The sequence below is a fragment of the Cheilinus undulatus genome, linkage group 1 (genome assembly GCF_018320785.1).
Source record: "Cheilinus undulatus linkage group 1, ASM1832078v1, whole genome shotgun sequence".
NCBI classification, from domain to species: Eukaryota; Metazoa; Chordata; class Actinopteri; order Labriformes; family Labridae; genus Cheilinus; species Cheilinus undulatus.
Genome location: NC_054865.1, coordinates 26,424,100 through 26,446,127, shown reverse-complemented (window position 1 = coordinate 26,446,127; position 22,028 = coordinate 26,424,100). Strand labels below are relative to the sequence as shown.

Genomic DNA, 22,028 nt, shown 5'->3' with positions numbered 1-22,028 from the left:
CCTATAAGCTAAAGGACGCTCGAGTCTGGTCAGAGTGGTACCGGCATGTTTGATCCAGTGAGTGATGGTAGACACGGAGCCGTTGGGCGGTATCAGCGTGTTTATTTTGGTTCTTGTTTAACGCGTAGAGGGGAAACGCCCACTGATCGTATGGCTCACAGGTACTCAGGCGTCACTGTGTGACGGTCAGAGGACGTGATCTCAGATCTGTGAGAGCTACAGAGACTAATGATCCGAGCAGAAAACATTTAAGCTGGAATATAGAATGATAATGTCAAAAATACATCGATAAAACTGAGATACTCTAAGGTCTGCTGCGTAAAGGTCTTCTTAATTGCCTTAATTATCTTCATTTTCGATGTTATGATTTTATTTCCCTTTGTAATCTCTTTGAAGTATCCTATGTAAACTGCATATTTATTCAAGTTGTACCGGAATTTTTTTAGTTATAATTTAAATTTTTATTCCTAATCTTAATTTGATAGATTCCACGATTTAAATCAAAGCTCAAACTCATTTTGGACAGCTTTTACGCACTGCGATATTATTATTATTGTACATTTTAATGTAATCTGCTGAGGCCTTGAGGGAAATTTTCAAAGCTGGAAATGATCTATTTGGAAAACATGTATGGGCCCATCATGATTCTCTGCTGTGAGAGTGAATGGGCCTGCATTCTTGTCCTGTGGACGCCATTGTTATTCTTCTCTTATCTCTCTTATCTTAATCTGTTTACATTGTTTGGTTATCTTATTTAAAATAGCTCAATTACAAATTTATAATCTGCCCTTTTGTCATTCAAACTTCCGATTAAGATGCTGCCAGCCAATCAGAAACGAATAAAAAAAACGCGGTGAGAAAATATCTGCATCAAAGAATTGTAGTTGTAATACAGAGAAAATTGCATTAATTAAGTAATCTCGCGCTAGGTCTCTCCTGATTGGCGGGTCTTAATTTAATTGATTTATAACTGGTATCCTGCAAAGTGGAAAAATAAAACTTCAGAAATAATTGGTGTGCGTAAAAGCATGTTTTTGTCCAGTTTACTTTTGCCCACAGTGTAAAGAGCTCGTTTAGTCTGAGCTGTCAGTTCGACTGACCCGTGCGCAATAACGCAATCCACTGAAGAAAATAAACGGAGCAGGAGAAGTGACCCTTTACAAGCTGATCTCTGCTCCCCTCTCATACGTACTGCTTTGGGTAGGGTGTGTGTGTGTGTGTGTGTGTCTATACAGAGGGGGGTGTTTAGTTAGTTTGTTGTGGCTTCAGTCAGTGTATCGCTTGCAGGTGATGCCAGGACTAGATAAGAGGTCGCCGATCCCTCCGCGCTGTCTAGACCGGCCTGTGACTCAACCAGAGAAACTGGACTGAGCACAATTTACAGCAGATTTCTGCCCCCGAGATAGTAAATGACCATCGACCGATTCCTGCCACATAACCGAGGGGGGAAACCCTGAAGATGGAGGCTGCAGATAAAGACAGGAGAGCCTGCAGGCTGCAACTCTGGCAGGACAAGTTGATTTAGGTAAATGTAGACGAATCTGTGCTTCAGATCGGCCTGCAGGCGCTTTGAATATGGAGCAAAAATCAGAAATGACACGAGGAGGCATATATCTCCAACATAAATCTCACGTTTTTTCCCCAACACTTGAATCCATGCAGTCACTGTTTGCAATGAGACATGGGCAGATGTTGCTATCCGCACAGCTGGATTGTCTAATAAATTACAACATGCAAAATCGCCTGCACAAAGATTGGCCATCAAGACACGTCATGTATTCATCGTTTTATTTTTTATCAGTTAATAATCCCTTTATGAACCGCTTTCCTAACAATAAATAATATAACAATAATTTACTTTTTTGTTCGAGAAGCTCAAACAGCCTCTTTCCTGCCCTTAAGATAAAGTATTTTACAACACGAATAGTTTGCAGATTATCATGCTCTGACCTTAAGACAAAGAGTCAACTGGACTCCACAACGCAATAAATGTATCAAAAAATTAGACACAATATGATCACATTGAAGAAATGGCAGAAATGTCCTTCTGGAAATGTCTCCGGGTTGTTTCAGAGGGGGAGGTTTTTGTTATATCCACTGGGAAGTCTTCTGTACATCTTCTCTTTCCGTATCAAGTCATGCAAAAAAAAGTTCTGCTCAAGTTTTTGTTAACAAATCTCCACAAAACAAGAAAAAAAAATCTGGGAATTGATCGGTGCTTCCTTCAGTTCCATGTCCTACATGTCAGGAAAAAAAAAAAGAAAACTCTCCAGTCCGTAGTTTGTGATGAGCTGGTCACATGCAGGGGACCGGGATCATGCTGCAAAAAAATGTCCCTGCAGGAGAAGAAGAGGGGGGGACCCGGCCCCGTTTCACGTCTCCACCGGGCTGGGTACCATACTGTTGGGGGTGTCCGGTAACTGAGAGGACAAAGAAGTCACGTCGCTGCCCGAGGAGTTCCCGAGAGATCCCGATTCAGAGAAAGACACCTGAGGAGGCAAAAACAATGCGTCAGAATGTGCGCAATAACCGGGCTTTTATTCTGACAACCTGACTGTAAAACTGCATCATGATAGATAGATAGATAGATAGATAGATAGATAGATAGATAGATATGCAAAATATTTTCATATTCTTTCTTTAATTAATTTCCTTTTTAAAGGTCATGTGACGTGTTTTAGCCAGCAATGAAATGGACTGAAATTATTACCCATGCATCTTCATGGCCTTAAAAAAAAAATAAACCAGATAATAATCAACAGATCTGATTTTTCATGTGAAGTTATTTTTGATACATCAAGGCGCTGTTGTCAGGTAGGTGTCAGACCAAGCAATGAAGAAAATGTTGCAGAAACAGACATTTATTTAACATTTTCACAGCAAAGATTGGTTCTTAAAAACAATAGAGGATAAAATTTGGTGGTTTACAACAGCAGTTCTTAAACTTTTCTGACCAAAAATAAAGGTGCCAAAGGCCGGGGACCCCCACTGCACCTAAGGGTGGTTAAAGCATAGTTGAACACAGCCATGCACGTTCAAGAATAGTCATGTGCAGTCAAGACTTTTGTCAGAATGATTTTGATTAGAGTGCAAATCTCACCACATTACCATGTTTTTACCTAACATTTAACTAATTTTAGGCATTTATTTTTATTTTAAAAATGAGTAAAATATACCATTTGAAATCACTTCAAAATATTCTTTATTTTTTGGAGGGCATCTGGTAGCCCCCTTTCAGTGTCTTGCGACCCCCAAGGGGGTCCCAAACCCTAGGTTGAGAACCACTGTTTTAAAAAAATTCTTCAACTTTTAAAGAAAACAAAAGAAGTCAAATTTAACTTCAAAATCAGATCAACCAAAAGCTAAACACAGGAGCTTCAAGTTGTCCTTATCTGTATGTTAGAGCCATGTTAACATTTTAGATTCTCTATATGCAATTACTAAATATTACTGTTATCTAAACAGCTTCTTTTTTTAAAGACTATCAACATTTCCTTTGTCTGATGATTCTAGGATTAATTTTCACACTTGCTTTGGCCCCAACAAAGCATAGATAGATAGATAGATAGATAGATAGATAGATAGATGGATAGATGAATGAACACACACACCAGTTGTTGGAAGGCGGGCTGGTCCAGGTCACTCTGCAGGGCAAACTCACTCAGAGCTTTCCATGGAGGCTGGTAGGTCTGCACCTCCACCGGGTTCCCCTGCACAGTGCTCTCATGTCGGATAGGACTCCCCGCCACTAGAGGTGTCCCTGTGAGGCCCTGCAGGTTCTAAAGATGTTTAACGTAAAAGAGACAAAAAAGACGGGCACGTCAGCATCATTTTGTGTGTAGCATCCATCACCCATCAGCAAAAGAAAGACACAAATAAGAAGGTCCTTGTGACACTATTCCTCAGTGCACCACTTGCAATTCTGATTGTATATTCAAATGAATGACTAAACTTCGACTAAGTGAGACAGCATTTTTCCTCAATTTTCTTCTTGTGCAAGAAGCAGATCAGATGCAGGCCAAGCCTCTTTTTCAGAGGATATTTTTTACCGTCCAGGTCAAGCAACAGAAGCCAAAGAAGTTTATTCATTATTCATTGACATAAAGTTTGAATACAGAATAACACTGTAGCCAACTGGAACCGTTTCAAAGTGTCTGCATGTAGGTAAAGTCAAAAGTAAAGTCTAGAAAGGAGACATATTGTGGAAGAGTTTTAATTAAAAAGAGGATTTCTCTACTGTATCAACAAGGCAGAACTTAGATCTAAAAAGATTGCATTTAATATTAAGAAAAATTATTAATTACCAAACACATTCAAATGGTTTTCAGGCATTTCCCTAATTTGTTCAAGATTTGTGTCAGGCTTAAAATAAATATTAACTTGTCCACTTGACCTCACACTCATTTTTTGAAAATAAAAATCAAAAACATAAAACCATGGAAAAATATGAAATCGTTGGTAGTAATCAAGTGGTCAAACTTACGAAGATGCTTACAGTCTTATCACTGTGCTGCTGCTGCTGGAGCTGCTTCATCAGCATCGACTTCTTCTTGTCTTTGCACCGTTTGTTCTGGAACCAGACTCGGATGACCCGGGGGCTCAGGCCGGTCATCTCCACAAGCTGCTCCTTCATGAGCGCGTCCGGCCGCGGGTTGGCGTTATAGCAGGTCCGCAGGGTGTGCAGCTGCTTCTCGTTCAGCACCGTCCGGACCCGCGTTGTCTTCTCGGACTGCTTGTGCACGTGGTTCCTATGAGGGGCCTGTCGCACCGACACCGGGTCTGCTGAGGACAGAATAGCACAAAGAGTGTGACAGAGGCCTCAGGAAGAATGGTTGGTACTTTAGAAGATCATTTTTGACAATTTGCATTGTTTGGCCTGTAAAACCTTTGGTTGGTTTTGTGATTAGGCGCAGATCATTTGGAGTAAAATCACAAAATACATTTAAAAATAAATATTTGTTTATTTAAAAAAAAAACTAATAAAGCTTTTGATTTTTCTGAGTTTCTTAATATCTTTCTCAACGTTTAAGGAAAATTAAGAACATTTGTAACAATATTACAATATTTCTTTCATCTTGACTGAAAATAGAAACGAAATCCTGGGGCAGCCCATTGCGTAAAGCTCGTTAATAATAAGTGTTTTAAGGCTACGTTGTTGCACTTTTACGCACGTGTTCTTTGGTGTTCTCCCATTTTAATCCTTAAGTGAATCACAGAAAAAAAGGAGGCGAATTTATATCCAAATCAATACTCATAAACTGGTCACATTTTTTTTTAAATAATCGCAGTTGAGACATAAAATAGTGCCATGCCTTCGCTGCAGGCCTACAGTGTCCTCTCTTTGAATTGAGCACTTTCGGTGAGCATTATTCACACATTTGCTTTGTTCTCTTTCTGTTGGCAGGATGACAGCTTTACGCACACACAGGCTCACACAAACGATGGATACACGCGCCAATACACACACAGTCGCGACTCAAATAGGCCTACAAGATTATTCAGATAATGGCAACAGAGCAGGTTAGCACTAATGAGATCAATTATGAAATTAAAGCGGAAGAAAGGTGAAAGCACACATGCACAATTACGCACAAAGCTGGACCGTCACCACACAAATGATGACAGTTTAAATGAAGGAGAATTAAAAAAGACAAACACTGAATTTCTGTGATTTTAAGTGGATTGATTAAAACGTTTAAAAGTTTCTAATTAAGGCTACTTTTACGCGCCTATAATTAAAAACAAAAATGTTATTATTTTTAACAAACAGAAGGCATTTTTAAAGTAATAAACTCACATTTTTAGCTTCTGTCTTTACCAAGCGGCCTAATGGTAAACGAACCGTAATAATAATAATGATAACAATAATAATAATTTGTCCACGGACCTGCTAGGTGCAGCGGTCTGTTGGGGTGGATGTGTCCGGGACTCAGAGGGCTTCCTGCGGCGTTCCTCTCCAGCAGCAGGCTGTGGTCCGCCCGGCACAGCAGCTCGTCTTCCCGCAGGGAGAACTCATCTCCCGGCAGCAGCTGCCGGCTGCACACCGAGCAGCGGAAACACTCGATGTGGTACACATTATCCCGGGCTCTCATCACCAAATCGCTGCTACTAAATCCCAGGTTGCATTTTGCGCATTTTATTCCAAACAGCCTGGAGAAAATGGTAAGGGTTAAAAGAATTACCAATGAAGAAATACTAAGAAATAACAAGGAAAACATCTGGCTAAGTGAACTAAAAGCTGGATATTGTTACTTTTTTATTTAAATTTTATTTGGATGGATTTTAAAAAAAGTCCTTTTTTGTCTTTTGTTATGGAGTTACTAATTGATCCTGTCTGCACATTCAGTCAAACTCCTTCACCACTAAGTCTCTTTAAAAAAAAAAAATACTAGGTTGTCTAAATATGTGAAACTGGATAAATAAAGGTGATTTAGAGTTTGAGGGAAACATTTCCATCCTCCTACCTTACATAGTCTCGTTTGCAGTAAGTTTTTCCGTCCCGGACGAAACAAGTGCACGTCTCGTCCAGATACTGGCTGCACTCGGCACACTTGAGGCAGGCTGCATGCCACTCCAGGTCGGGAGACACTCTCAGTATGTACTGGTCATGGATCTGACTTCCACATCCGACACACATCGCGAATCCTGGCTTCTCTGCAAATACACACAGAAGGTAAATGAAGGCACTCTATCACACATGACTGCAGCATGAATCCATTTCAAACACATTCAGACAGCCTCATGTTTGCAGTGACTCATCTTATCTGCAGACTGGACAAGACTTGCTGTTATGTAACAAAGACTTTAGCAAGAATTTGTAAAGCAAAAACTCGAACGGCTTCCCTCTGAAAAACGCATGGATAAATACATGATCAGGAAACTGAGTGGAGCAGTCGCTGCAGTGCTCAATACATCATGCAGCCCTTAATGCCACTGCGACGAAATCTGCCCCTGAAAAGTCCAGCGAGCAGTTTGTGTGACTTACTTTTGGAATGATCCCCCATATCACCCAAGAAAGAAGAGCTGAAAATAATATCCACCATACAGGAAGGATGAAGGGGATTGTGGTCGATGCAGAAAAGATGTGAGCAGATGACTGGCCCTTCTGCTGCCTCCCTGATAACGTGTGTCTCTCTCCGGACTCAAGGGGGGCGGGAGAGGGACTCTGAAGGGTCCGACACGCCGCTGACCTGACGTCATGACGTCAACGACGGACTCTCCAATCGCCCTACAGCAGCGGTTTTTCTCTATCTAGAAGTGTAAAAAATAAATCAAGAGCATTTTCATGTGTCTTGAATGAATGCAGATATAGTGCTGCGTTTTAATGTGTATAAAATAAAGGGTTAAGGCGAGGAGGGATTAGTCACACAGTTCCTAGCAGTTTTTAGCTCTCTAAATCAAAGACCATAAGAGCCAATTAAATGTGGATTTTTTCCATCTAGAAGTGACAAATTAAAGTTTGTTTGTTGTTGTTGTTGCCCAGACTATTATCTTGAGTGTGATTTGCTAACTGGTAAAAAATAACCGGAACAGCTTTTTTAGTTGTAGTCATGCTTATTCTGTCACAGGAATACTGAAACCACTGTGCAAAACACGGAACTGTTGTATGCATTCAAATATCAGCTATCACAGAAATTTTTATGTTTTTGTAAAGGTTAAATTATAGCCAAAACATGGTCAGTAAAGAAAAAAACATTAAAGTAAATACGACAATGTGGCCAATTTAAAAAAAAAAAAAAAAAGCTAAAGGCCAAAGCATCCTGCAGATCCACAGCATTAAGATATGATTTTTAATCTGATGCCTGATCCACTCTCTTTCGACTTGAACTCTTACTTATAACCTGGTTAAGCATCAAAATCCTTTCTCTGCCATGAAAGGAGACGCTTTCATTTTTGAACGCACAAAAATCATGACATTTCTCTACCTGCTTGAAAGGACAATGCACATTATGAAGATGATACTTTGATTTCTTTGTCACATAAAAAGATACATTTTTCCGTCATTTAGTTCATTCTTAGACAGAAAGTCAACAGAATGTGAGGACAAATGACAAATCTCCTCTGCTGAGTCCGGGCTGCTCATCTACTCGAGAACAAGGCCATCTATTGGACAAACAGGAGAACTGCATCTATCTGAAGATAGAGGTGTCCCAGCACTGCATACAGATAGGACTTTATTATTCCGTGGATCTGGCCTTAACCAAGGCTGCCCATGAGGGGGGATAAATGAGAGAGCTTTCAGGGGCCCAGCCAAACTGGAGTCCCATGTAGGTCTGCAAAATCATGGCCCATTGTAAAGTTAAGCTGTGATGACTATATTTTTAACCAGAATAAAACAACTCTGTTCAAAGCAAAACAAGAAAGAATTTTATTTATTTAGGCTGTAGAACAATTTAGAATTTTTTGAAATGTAAACCTATTTGATTGAAAGAGAATTTTCTTTTTCTGGTTATGTTAACAAAGTGGACGGGCACATTACACTAAACCATTAGAAAACTGATGTGAGACTTCATAGCCATGATGGGCACAAACGCCAGGATACCAGATCATAAAGCAGAACACAGTAAAACAACTGTAAGGAAAAAAATGTTGCAGAATAAAGGCAGAAATTGCAAAAAAAAGGGTTAAAAGTGGCATGGTTTGGCAAAAAGGGGAAACAATAGCTAGTAAAAATGGTGAAAAGCTGTTCTAAATGGCAAAAATGGGTTTTAAGTGGTAAAAACAGGCAGAAATAACTAGTCAAATGTGGTTAAAAATGGCAAAAATGGGTTTCAAGTGGCAAGAAATTGGCTGAAAGTGGCAAAAAATGGGCAGTAAGAATGGCTAAAAGTGGTTAAAAAGTGGCAAATAATTGGTCTATAGCTGCAAAATGGGTGGCTAAAAGTGGTGAAAAAGAGTTTAATATGAAAACAGATGTGGCAAAATGGGTGAAAGCAGCAATCAAAAGGGGTTCAAAGTCGCCAGAATAAATAATCAGAACCCAAAAATAGCTTTACACACTTTTCAGCTCCAAAATGAAGTAACTATCAGCTAAAATGCTACCATCAATGCCATGGATCCAACACACATATTGATATCATCATTAGATCACAACTGAGGAGAGACCCTTTTTTTGTTCAGGGGCCCAGACAATTCTGTGGGTAGGCCTGCCTTTAACTTCATATAAAACCACATTTTCTTCTTTTGATGCAAACACAGAAACAGCTGGGTCCTGCTAGAATGATCCAGCAAATGACCCTTTCCTAAATCTGAACTATTCATATAAATGTCTTCTAAAACACCCTCTCTTTCATTTAAAACAAACAAAATATATGTGTCTTTTTATGAATCGACAAACACACTCAGCACCTACTTGTGCTTTAACGGTTTCTTCTAGTAGCTAGTCTAGTAGTCAGGATGATAGCATGCTAACAATGCAGTTCCTACATTTTGACTGTATTTAAATGACACGTACAAAACAAAAAGACTGTTTTTATGTTAACACGAAGAGGAATTTAATCATGAGTCTGGCTTTTTTTGCAGTGCTCATATTTAGGATTAACAAGTTGTAGCTGGTGTTCATGGCCCCCCTTAGAAATTAGGCCCTAGAGAGACATCCCCTTTACCCCCCCCCCCCCCATTGGCAGCCCTGCAAAAAGACAAATAAAGGCAATCTTTAATGTCAATAATATCAAATTGAGTTCTGTTTCATGTTTTTTAAAAAAAGCCCATACATTCTCAAACATTAGCCCATCATTAAAAACATGCATGTCTATCAGCAGGGCTGGTATTTCTGACTGGTGACAGTTGTCCTGAAAAAGAACAAACACCACACAGACAGTTGCACAATGACAGTGTTTGCTTTGTGTCTGTTCATACATTTTTTCTTCCCCATCTACAGTCTTACCAGCAGAGTTAGCTTAACCAAGCAAACACATCTACATTCATGTCCTCTCACTCATCTCATCATCAGTTGTTACAGGAGCAGATTCAGTTTAAGATTAGAAAGACTATGGCAGTCATTTGGGTTTATATGTTTTCTAAATAAAAGATTACAATGCTGCTGCCCCCTGACTTTACAAACAGTGTCTGTAATTTGATTTAAACTGTTCTGTTTACAAATTGCACAAAGGTGAAGAATATGTGATCAAACTACATACAACAAGTAGTTCTTTTCTTGTTCTTTTTTATTTTAAATAAATTATTAATTGGAAAATTACCTGTGTTTTATGTTGAGAAAACCATTTACTGTTTGTGATGACAAATGATCATGAAAACTATCCAAACAAGCTGGAAAAAGAGTTTTGTACTAAAGTAAAAGTACAGTTACTATTGTTAAAATATACGTAAGAAAAGTACTGGTCTATAAATCAATTCAAGTTAAAGTAAAAACTATCTACTTTAAGGTTTTCTTTGGGTACTGAATAGCTACCAAGGAGTAGTAGCCTTCAGTTAAATATTCCCTTATTTGCAAGAAAAACAAAACAGATCCTCAACCAGGTTGCTCAGGTAAATTCACACCTCTATAATAGGATTAAATACACAGCAACATTGACAGTGTTAATTAAAATTGTATGGACACTTTAAAAGTGTCCATGTTGGTCTACACTACATATAGTTAAGCTACAATTTTGAAAGTGTTAATTTTACAGTATGATAGAGCTGCAGTAACTCTTAGAAAATCTGTGGTAAGGGGGTTTCCTCTGGCAAGAACAAAATAGAGTCAACCTCATAGCAAGGAAATGCATACTGATGCTTGCAATGCGTCTTACAGGAGCACATAAAACCACAGGCAGAAACTCTAACTCAGTGGATAACTTCACTCATGGTGCAAAGGTGTCTCACATCAAAAACAACAATCCATCAAAAACATTGCAAAAGAACCCTAACAGGAATCACTGAACAACAGGCCCAACACAACTAAAAACATCATAAACACGTGTAGTTTGTTGAACTAACACTGGTGGATCAACACTGTCAAATAACTTCAACACTGAAGACTATTTCAATCAGAATGGAGTTAAAATCACACTTTGGTACTTAAAATCAACTCTGAAATGTTGTTATTGACTGGCTGTGAACTCTCCAGTTTTTGCCATTTTCAACAGCTGTTTTTGGGATGTGATGTGGAATCATTCTCTCTCTCTATGCATGTTACTATGTAGTCAACAGAGGTGGAAAAGTATAAGAGTACTGTATTCAAGCTAAAGCACAGTTACTTACTCAAACTTACTCAAGTAGAAGTAAAAGCACAGATTTCTAAATGTACTCAAAGACTACTCAATTACTGTAATTGAGTAAATGTAATTAGTTACTTTCCACTCCTGTATTTTAGTTTGAGGTATGGCTTGTCTTTTGTCTTGTTTTGTCTCTGGCTTTCTCTACAGGCCAGTCTTTCCAAGGAAACCTGCCCTCTGATGAACAGAAGAACCTGACCCTTATGACACCGACTGCCATCAATGCTGCCAGCAAGATGAGAGAAATTCTGACTGACACCTCACAGCAGGTACCGCCTCTTTAAGAGCAAGTCTGCTAGATGGTCCATGATGTGTTAACGGTGCATCCTGTAAATATTGTTACAGGCTGATTTAAATTGTATGTTATGCCATCAAATGTAGTTTGGCAGGCCACTGTTTGAAGCTTCATAACTAAAAGGAAACAACAGAGACACCCACAGTGTAAGGTTCTGAGACAGCTTTTCCAAATGTTGCCAATTTATTTGTACAATTTAGATGGTGATTGATCTTATGGTTAAAATATAACTGAAGATCCTGACGTTTCTGTCATGTATATACAACTGATCATTTAAAAACCTGATTGTTTTGAAGCACGCAATAAATAAAAATATAGATAGTTTGAACAAGCTAAATCAGTGGATATGTTGCCAGTGTTTATGTACAATCTAACAGTATGTAGGAGTTCATCTGCAATTTTGCAAACAAAAATGAAAAATTTCCAATTAATGAGTGGCTAGGCTTTCAGCTTTGTTTGCAAATGGAGACTGCATGGCTAGATGCTTGACTTTATACAGATGATATTTATCACAAATGTACAAGGGAGAATTGTATGCTTGCTCTCAGATTTGGTAAATCAAGACTCCACTCTCATTATAAAATGCCTGTATAATTTACACGGTGATATTTCATGCATAAAAAACTATGAAATCGTATTATGCACACTAATTTTTACATCTTTGACGATCATGCCTCTGTGCTGTGGAGCGTCTAAAAGTTTTTCTCTCTCTAATAAGTGACCTCACTCTGCTATCTGTGATGGTTCAATAGAACTGTCAGCTCTGAGATCTAATGGTATTTCAATTGAGTTAGGATGCATTAAACTAAATCTTAGGTATTTTATTACAGCTCATATTGATCTTTATTTCTAGGCAGGGCTCTTCTCTGTATAGTATTAGAAAAGGTGCATTGTGTGCTTAATTCGATGTGACAGACTCACTTTGATCAGTCACTTTCATTTGGACTGCAGGCATGTTGTTTTTCAGACACAGAGGTATCATATTCAAGCTTCTTTTATTTCCAGATTAATACGAGTTTGTGGAAGATATTTTTAAAACCAGCCTGTCTTTTATGCCTTGATATAACCTTTTCACCCTGTCCTCAGAGAGCTCATTACAGCCATTACTTGAACTTTTATAGTCTCAGACTCTGTCACTCAGGTTCAGTGAGAGCTTTGTGAGCGTAAACATGTTGAGGTTCTCGCTGCAGAGCCTCTTCCCCAGGGTGTCTGCTAAGCTGGATGTGGCTACTATTTCTGGCATCGCTGAGGCCATATCTTAAGATGCTTTTGTCAGGACTGAGCATGCTGCTGAACTTGCTGTTGTGATGAATGCAGGAAGATGCATAAACAACAACAGGGATGTGGAAAAGACTAAACTTACTCCATTTAACCGCTGTCTTGTAGGTTTGCTAAGGATTGCTCTGGCTCTTCTTTTTCTTTACATCTCTGGAAATAAGGCTTTAAATAAATGCATATATGATTAAAAAATCTGAATGTCCTATTTAGCATTTACTAAAAAGCTGAGTGAAAATAAGTATACTGTTCTAAACTGTCAGAAACTGTAGGACAAAATCAACTCATTTTGTTGTTTAGATCCATTATTTAGTTTGTATGTTTATTATTTGAAAGACGCCTTCCTTATTTCTGAACAGTATATGTAGTGTGCCTGATGTGTCTAAGTTTGTAAGTAGGAGGTAGGAGGGACCCTCCATCTAAAACTATTGATTTAAATTGTTCAGAGTCTGCCATCCATATCACAGGAAGCAATAAGCATACACATGCAGTATGAGCCACAATACCTGTTCTTGTTCCCAAAGCTATCAGTGCCATGCTTTATGATAGCTGCTTGTATTAAATAGCTGTGAATGAGGAGCCAAACACTAGTTGCAAAAAAAAAAAAATCATCAATGTCCCAAACGTTGATGACTAGAAACTGTCAGCTGTGGTTGACATGTAATGGCCACAGCCATCATTAGTTCTTCTAATGAAGAGAACAGTGCTTTGTTCAAACAACTGACTGTATATTAAAAAGGGGGTATTATGCTTTTTTCAAGGATTTTCACCATCTCTCTGATACCCACGTAGTAGCTTTACATGGTTTACAGCTCAAAAAATTCCTCATGTTTCTCACACTGGGGTCCTGAAAAATCCTTATTTTAACCTCCGTCTGAAACGCTTCATTTTCGCTGCTGTCTCTTTAACACGTTTAAACATGTTTTGTGTCTGCCCCTCCAATGGTGCTATGTTTGTGGCTACTAGTAAATGTTGAATGAACCGGTCCGACTGAGTAAAATATGGTGAATTTTGATATACGTCCGTACATGTTAGACCCGGAGTCTGATCCTGATAGTTTGGAGAGAGAGAGGGAAGAAAACCAGCAGCAGCGAAGGATAGAGCAGGATGTATCAGTTTGGTAAGTGTTTAATTACTGTGTTACTAAATGGCTAAATGGCAAAAAAGGCCTTGTGGGAGTGGTCTGTTCCGCTTTGCTAGCAGCATGGATGAACCAGTCAGGAGATCCTATTACGATGACCTCATCAGTTCGCTCCTTCGAAATCTCGGGAAGATCTCGGAGAGATTCCCAACGAACCATTTTCATCAGTTTACAGTCTACCCTAACCCTAATTCCAAGATTACTGCCACATACATTTATCTTGCGGTTTAAAAATTTGCATATGTGGAGTATGGACACCCAACATTGTGACTTTATAATTATGTTTTAAAAATGGGAAAAGTATAATACCCCCTCTTTAAGATGTATGGAGCAACAGCTGCCTGGGAGTGAAGCCAAAATATTTAGAGCTCCTCCTGCTGACTGACAGCAGTGTAAATCATAAGTCTCTCTCATGTTAACATATGATACACTATATGGACAAAAGTATTTGGACATACTTGTTCAAGACTGAATTCAGTTGTTTTAATCAGCCCTATTGACGCAGGTGTGTCAAATCAAGCATCTTTGTGATATAAAATGGGTTATTCTGAAGAGCTCTGTGACTTCAAGTTGTACTGTGATGGATGCATCCTTCACAGTAAGATGGTTCATGAAATTTAATCCCTGCTGGATATTCCACTGTCAACTGTAAGTGATGTTATTAGAAAATGGAAGCATTTAGGAATAAAAGCAACTCAGCCACAAAGCAGAAGACCACATAAAATCCCAGAGGGAGGTCAAAGACTGTTATGTCACCAATGCTCTGCTGATTCCATAGCTGAAGAGTTCTGAACTTCCACTGGCATTCATGTAAGCACAAAAACTATATGACAGGAAGCTTTATGGAATGGGTTTCCCACTGCATGCAAGCCTGACGTCAACAAGTCCAGTAATAAGCACTGGATGGAGTGATGCAAAGCACATCAACGCTGGACAGTGGAGCAGGGGAAACTGGGAGAATGTTACCTGCCTGGCTGCATTGTGCCAACTGTGACATTTGGTGTAAGAGGGATGATGGTATGGGGTTGTTTTTCAGGGTTTGCCAGGGCCCCTTATCTGCAGTGAAGAGCAGTCGTAATGCTTCAGCATACCAAGACATTTTGGGCAATGCTATGCTTCCAACTTTGTGGCAACGGTTTAGAGAATGACCCTTTCTATTCATGATTGTGCCCACAGTGCACACAGCAAGGACTGTAAAGACATGGTTTGATGAGTTCAGTTTGGAGGAACTTGACTGGACTGACCTCAACCTCATTGACCACCTTTGGAAGAGCTGGAACGGAGAATGCGAGCCAGGCCTTTGTGTTCATAAATGCCCTACTGAATGAACCGGCACAGATTCCCTCAGGAACACTGATAGGCTGATATAAAGGGGAGCAACTCCATTTTAAAGTAAAGGTCCACTCTAGGCCGACTGTAAATTTCAAGTTATCCCCATGAGATTCTTTATCAAAATGTTGGTTTTCACAGCAGAAAAAAAATATTTTGATTTTATGAAGTATGTAGTATTTCAGGCATGGCTGAGCTGGCTGGCAGGTGGCACATTATAGTTGGAGGCATAAGGGCTGTCTCAGCTCCACCTCTAGCAAGTGCTGAGATTAGGCAAACATTTCTAAAATGGCTGCCACCATCCTTTATGAGTTATAACGCCTGATTCAAAAAGCTACTTTTTGAATTTTCTGTGGTTGTTTGATTGTACCTATTCCATCATTTTCATGACAAATAGCCTGGAGTATCTATTCCATCCCCACTGCAAGAAAGTTTATTGAAACTTAACTGTCATTATTTTCATTCAGGAGATCTGACCATAACAGTATGAACATGGACCCTAATTCAGTTTGAGAGCTATTGAGAATATTCAAAGGCATTAAAGATCATCCATAACCCTGGACTGCAATAGTGTATTAAATGTTGTGGATACAGACATTTCTCATTTAACCCTTTCTCCACAGTAAACTGTTGCTTATTTATGTATTTGACTGAATGCATGAATGTAAACTTTGTGTTATGTGCACTAGTTTGGCTCCTGCCACAGTTAAAGAGTAAATTTTACAGCTTTCCATTACTGTATATTAGATTGACAGAGACAAGAAATATTCTATACAGAATTATTGTCTGTGACCTGTTAATGACATTTACATCAAGCTGTAGCCGTCCTAGCTGTCAGTCTGGTATAAAAGCCTCCCTGAAGATTCTCTAATCACAGTTTGATGGGGCCCATTAACCTCATGAAATATATATGTGAGACTGAAATCATCCACTTAAACTTTGGCAAGAGCGAAATGTTCTTGTTTGGAATTCAGTAGGGGTTTTCTTGGGCTTCATTACTGAACTTTTCTCTGTGACTTGGTGTCTCCTGAATGTTTTAGGGTTCTATGGCACTTTGCCTTTATTGTCAGACCTATGACTTATTTATTGTGCCGAATCCTTCAGAATCCCCAAGCCGAGGTTTGGCCAATTTGTTTATGTTTGCTAGAGCATCTTATTGTCATTATCGCATTAAAACCATGAAAGATAGAAAAAATCGCAATGTTTCCAGCTCAGCGCCTGCTTTTGAGAAGGTTTTGAGATTTGTCATGTAATGTGAGATCTTCATGCTATGTTGGAACAGATAGTTCTTTTGTTCTATTCTTTATGCCATACAGGTTCACAGTGGAATTATGTTATTTTATAGAATTCTTTTGGTTTTTCATGCGACTATTATGGCAACCATTTAAGTCAGGTTTGTACCCTAATCAAAATGAACTAATATGAAAGTATATGATGGGGAATCACTTATGGCCAAATAAATCCATAAATATCAGAGGAACTGAAGACTTTCTTAAAAAGCTATTGTGAAGAATTTACAGGGTGTGTTGGTTTTGATGCCCCCTGTGGACAATGTGGGAAAATGATGTCTTTGCTACTCTTGTCTTGTACATGTGTGAATAGTATTTCATAACAAATGATCTCATTCTGCTTTATTTTATGTCCTGACACAGACATAACTGCATGATTTTTAATGCTGTGTTGTTGTACATCTAAGACTTTAAGCCCACTGGTAGGTGCTTTTTAGATCTATTTTAGTAGTGCTGAAGCCCCCTTAAATTTCATTTCAGCAGCTCTAAAATAATTACAACAGGAGGAGCATGCCCACCAGTTTTAAAATGTCCCACAATGCTGCAAAATTAGATGTTAGAAATTAAATGTATATGTAAGCAAAGCAAAGCTCTAAATGATGATTCCATGTCAGGATACAGGAGGGAAATGAATTTGTTCTTTAAAAGAAAAGCATTGATGGTAATTATGCAAAAGGTAATTTTTTGAGAGGGCATGGCTGCAGACAGTACATCTACAATGGCCCCTCTTGGAAATGCTAAAATGCAAAAAACTTCAAAATACTGTCAGAAACTTCTGATTAGGGTCAGGATAAGGGTTAAGTTAAAGTTACAAGTCAAAAACTTGACCTTCAAAACCTGATCACAAACATTTAATGAAGATGAATAAACAGTCTGCTTACAGGAAAAAAGTTCCTCACACATGAAAATATTCTAACACAGCAAACGTTTCTTATGTAGCTCAGTTAGCTGCGTTAGCTACATAGATAATATAGTGATGTAGCTCACAGAGCTTGGCTAAAGCTTAGCTCGTAAAGTGGCTATGTAAGCTACGTAGCTATGTTAGCATTAGCTACAATTGCCAAAGCTCATGTTGCTAAAGCTAACTTAGCTACATTAGCTTATGCAGTAATGTTAATTATGTAGTTTGTGTAGCTACGTTAGCTTTTACTAAAGCTAACATAGCTGAAGTGAGCCACCACTCATGCACAGTAACTGCCCCTTAAATGGGCTGATAATTTAATTCCATATTAGACCTCTGACCCTTTCTCTGTTTATTTATGAAATGTTGCCTAGTCTTCGATGTTTGCAATGTGTTTTTCATGAATTCAACCAGACCAACCACTTTCTTTATTGATCAAGTTTATTTCTTAAAAAGAAAGTCTAAAAACTGGAAATACATTGTACTAGCAAATCACTGCACTTCTGTTCTGAAAGAGGCAGCGTCTCACTTGGATGGTCTGTAGCCAGACTGTTTTGATTTTTGGGGGGTGGGGCTTGGGTTAATATTTATTCTTAGGCTCTTTTACGTAATGGCCTTGTTAAGTGCTGGGGAAGTGACTTAGAGACTTTCACCGCAAAAATTGTGGTAACAGTAGGCAGCGTAGAAATATGTAGAAAAAATGTTGATTTATGTTAAGCATTAATGATTTAGCATTAAATATATTGCTCAACAATGATGAGTAGACTTGTGGTATGGTGGTGGGAGAATATTTCTTGTTTTCCATCAAATGAGTGGTTTAGCAGCAGGATTACTTTGCATGCCAATATTTATGAAGGAGCTTTAATTGAATATTTGAATATTTATCTGTGTATTTAAGCCAAATCTCATTGTAAGAGGTCAGACAGAAGTTTGGATATAAATACAATGTATAACAGCTTCAAGTGTTGGTGCTTGCATGATAATTCATTTTGTGACCATCCCTCACAAAGGCCTCAGCAAGAAGGAAAAAAATCACATCATCATGAGAGTGTGGCCGTTCTGAGAGGAGAACCATGTTGCAGATTTATAATTCATCATTCTTCAGAGTTAATGCAGTATTCACATGATAATTAGGATTAATTTTTGATTGGTGCCCCGGGGCAGTTGTGCATTGTTGGGCTGCAGAACCTGCGCCATTATTACCTTATTAGTGTAACTGTCAGCCGACTGTTTTATTTTACAAATGCACAGCTTGTATTTTATTATCAGCTGCTCTCATCAGAGCAGAGCAGCAGGCTTGTTGCTTATCAGCAGCTTGAACATGACGCTGTGTCACTTACATGAGGAGGGTGGTGTCTCTGTTTGGACAGATGAAACTGCATACAATGAGGGCTTTTTTTTGGCCTTTTACAAAACAGGTAAAGAAGAGAAAATTAAAAACACCCACTATTTAGTTTCACCACTGTGTTTTACTGATAGCTTTGCATAAATCAGTGGAAAATAAACTAACAGCTTGTTTTGCAGCAACAGATAGTGATGTAACAATGCCTCATAATGTAATTCAAAACTGATGCATTTTAAAGAAATCATTGTTTTGAATAAAGAGAATATATATAATATATAAACTGTTCCTTCAGTAATTATGCAACCTGAAAATAAACCTATAAACATACAGTATAGAATAATAAGACATTTTACATTGTTGTCGGAAGAAATTTGAAATAACGGAGCCTTTTCCAATTCAATCCTATTTCTTTGTAAAAGAAAAAAAAAGTAAAGTTAAATTTTAAAAACATAGAGCATTGTGTTCAAATTGTAACTTGTATCATGATATGTATCTCATCATAGGTTGAGCTTATCATTTTATTCCCAGTAAGCAAGGGCTTTACACTTTTATTTTGTGTCGATTGAGGCGCCCCTTTGGATGAAATGGTAGTCCTTGCTGTTCATATTCAGTTCACAAAAGTTTTATTCCCTACAATAAAAGCTCTTTACACTGTCAGATGTGAAATCTCATCCTTAATGTGTTTTTTGTGTTGTTGACAGCAGAACCAGCTGTAAATACATATGTACTATGTCGAGGATTTATTTGATTATTCTTTATAGTTTTGTGTGCTTTTGTAGGAAACATTGAGATACTGTCCAGTCTGTTTCATGAACAGCCAACCCCTCACAGCAGCTCACCCCTTAGAATTATGGGTAAAATTAGTAAAAAATGTTATCAAGGAGTACCCAAATTAAATTGAATGCTGTGTTTGAACCATTTGGAGTAAAAGCACAAACAAGGTATCTTCAGAAAGGTAATACTCTGAAGTTTACTCCCAAACCATCAGACACATTGTAGCTGCTACTGGTAATGAGTAATGCAACAAAAAAACAAGAGATATTTTTCTCCATCTGAATATGTATCATGATTCAGAGGCCTGTAGATGACTGTAGCTGAGATGTTTTAGCTGGAAAGCTCAACTCAAAGCTCAGCTAGTTCAGGTTCAAAGCTGAAAACAATAGAACAGAAAATGAGAAAATGGGGATTTGACTGCTGTTTCAGGAGGAAAAGACCAGACGATCGAGGTTGGTAGACATTTTTCTATATAACATCACCAATAATTTCCTGGAAAAAATGATATTATTACAGGAAAGAAAGTGGACTGTTGAGAACAACAACAACACATTTAAAAATAATAAAAAAAAATCGTCATTAATCTTTATGGATGTTTTCCTGTTTTTGACTAAAATCTGACTGGATTTAGGTTGTTGGGACTTTCTGATGCAACAGGACTGTTTTTGATGGAATATTATGATCAGGAAAGTACGGGACTACTTATGATGTGAGATGTGCCACTTTCATTATTCACATTTCATGCATTTATCGTAGCTGCTGTAGTGTTTTACCTTGGATGGTTATTATCAGAATCCTGAGAATCAGAGCTTTCTGTGGTGTTTAACATGTAGTATTATGAGCAGTCATTCTGTAAATTTCTGAATATTTAAAAAAAATCTGCCAGCTTGCTGGTTAAGTTATGGATGAAAAAATCTATCTGATAAACAGAGTTTTGATCCGACTGAACATCAACTTGCCTCTTTTGTTTGAAATATTGTTGACCATTTAAAAAGTGTTGAGTGCATCTTTAGTTGAAGACCAGTCAAACCAGTCTCTGGTTACATCAGGATTGAGAATAAATGGCTTTTTTGTCTTATGCTAAAGGTATTTCAGATTAGGACAGTGAGTTGTTCAACAAAATATGCAATCTGAACATGTTGCTTTAGGCCTGATGATATGTTTAAAGCTTTTTAAAAATTTGTTGTAGTAAGCTGGAGCTTTACCCATAATGCATTGTCCCCTGTGTTGTAGTCTTTGCGATTTGCTGCACTGTGTCGTGCGTACTGACCAGCTGTGTGATTGTGCCACAATCTGCCTGTTTTGTTCGGCACTCGTGTTCTCACACCTGAGGGGAGCTCTGCTGTGTGAAGGAAGAGGTTTCAGCATCACTTTGGGGTATTTTATTAACAGGACAGCAGGTGCACGACTCCCTGACCCACTCCCTCCACCAGCTGTGTGTGTGTGAGCATGTGGAGACCAAATGGCAGACAAGCAGAGCTCTGGGAAAACTGACCGAGCTTGGCAAATCGACCAGTGACTGTGGTGAACCAAAACCTGCTCGCTGCTGCCTCAGTCGGCTTCCTTCCAGAGGAAACTTTGAGAAGCAGTTCGCTGGAGACTCACGGCAGAGAGGGCCTTTCTTTTTTTTTTCTTTCTCTCAAGTGAAAAAAATAAAGGCCTTGTAGATTGACAGGCCCTTTCATACTGTATTATCCGGCCTGGCTTTTAACTCCAGGAGAACTGTGTTCACAAATTGATGCTCTGCTCCTCTGGGGCTGTAGCTGAAACATTAAATTGTACTGAAATATTCATATGTGAGTGCATTTAGCTGAGAGCAATTGATGTGCGACTCCCCAGACACCAGATGGAAATGTTGCAGGGCCCCAGCACGCGCTGGCAGACACCCTGAGCTCCGGCCGGGACACTGATTGTGATTTAGCTGCACAGTCAGACTATGCTGAAGACTGCTGGACACACAACGACTAATGTCTGTTTCAATGGTGGCACGAGAGAATCTGTTATACCACCTGTGTACTTTATTGTGTGTCCAACTTTGTTTTTTGATATCTTTTATGTTATTTATTTTGCTTTAATGTTGTAATGTAATCTATGTGGTGCATCCAATGTCCACTGGATTAATGTTTTATTGTTTGAGTTCTCTTGCAGAAATACATTTTATGATTGTTTCCTACGGTTTTACCATCATTGTGAAGCAAATTAGGCTTACTTTGTATGAAATGCACTCTATTATCTATATCTCTATCTATCTCTATACATATAGACGAGTACACACAGATTCACTAAATCAGACAGGAATGGTGCTGCAATGCCATTTACAATTTTAGAAGTTAGCAGCTGCACCTTAAAGTCTGCTCTAAACTGAACTTATCCAGTTTTTGATGAAATAGTGACAAAAACACAGAGGCTTTCTGGGTATGAAATAAAATGCTTCAAAAGTTTCCAATAGCGTGTGCATTCAAA

The 22,028-nt window shown here is 38.6% G+C and overlaps 1 protein-coding gene across 1 annotated transcript; it reads right to left on the bottom strand.

Moving 5' to 3' along the window:
• Nucleotides 1-2,357: 2,357 nt before the first annotated feature.
• On the bottom strand, nt 2,358-7,067 carry isl2b (ISL LIM homeobox 2b). The gene is made up of 6 exons (XM_041793372.1): nt 6,986-7,067; nt 6,465-6,654; nt 5,888-6,150; nt 4,484-4,782; nt 3,612-3,779; nt 2,358-2,489 (listed from the first exon to the last, which is right to left on the bottom strand). Exons 1-6 carry the CDS (start codon nt 7,041-7,043, stop codon nt 2,373-2,375), a joined length of 1,095 nt encoding a protein of 364 aa, XP_041649306.1. The 5' UTR covers nt 7,044-7,067; the 3' UTR covers nt 2,358-2,372.
• Between the last annotated feature and the right edge of the window lie 14,961 nt (nt 7,068-22,028).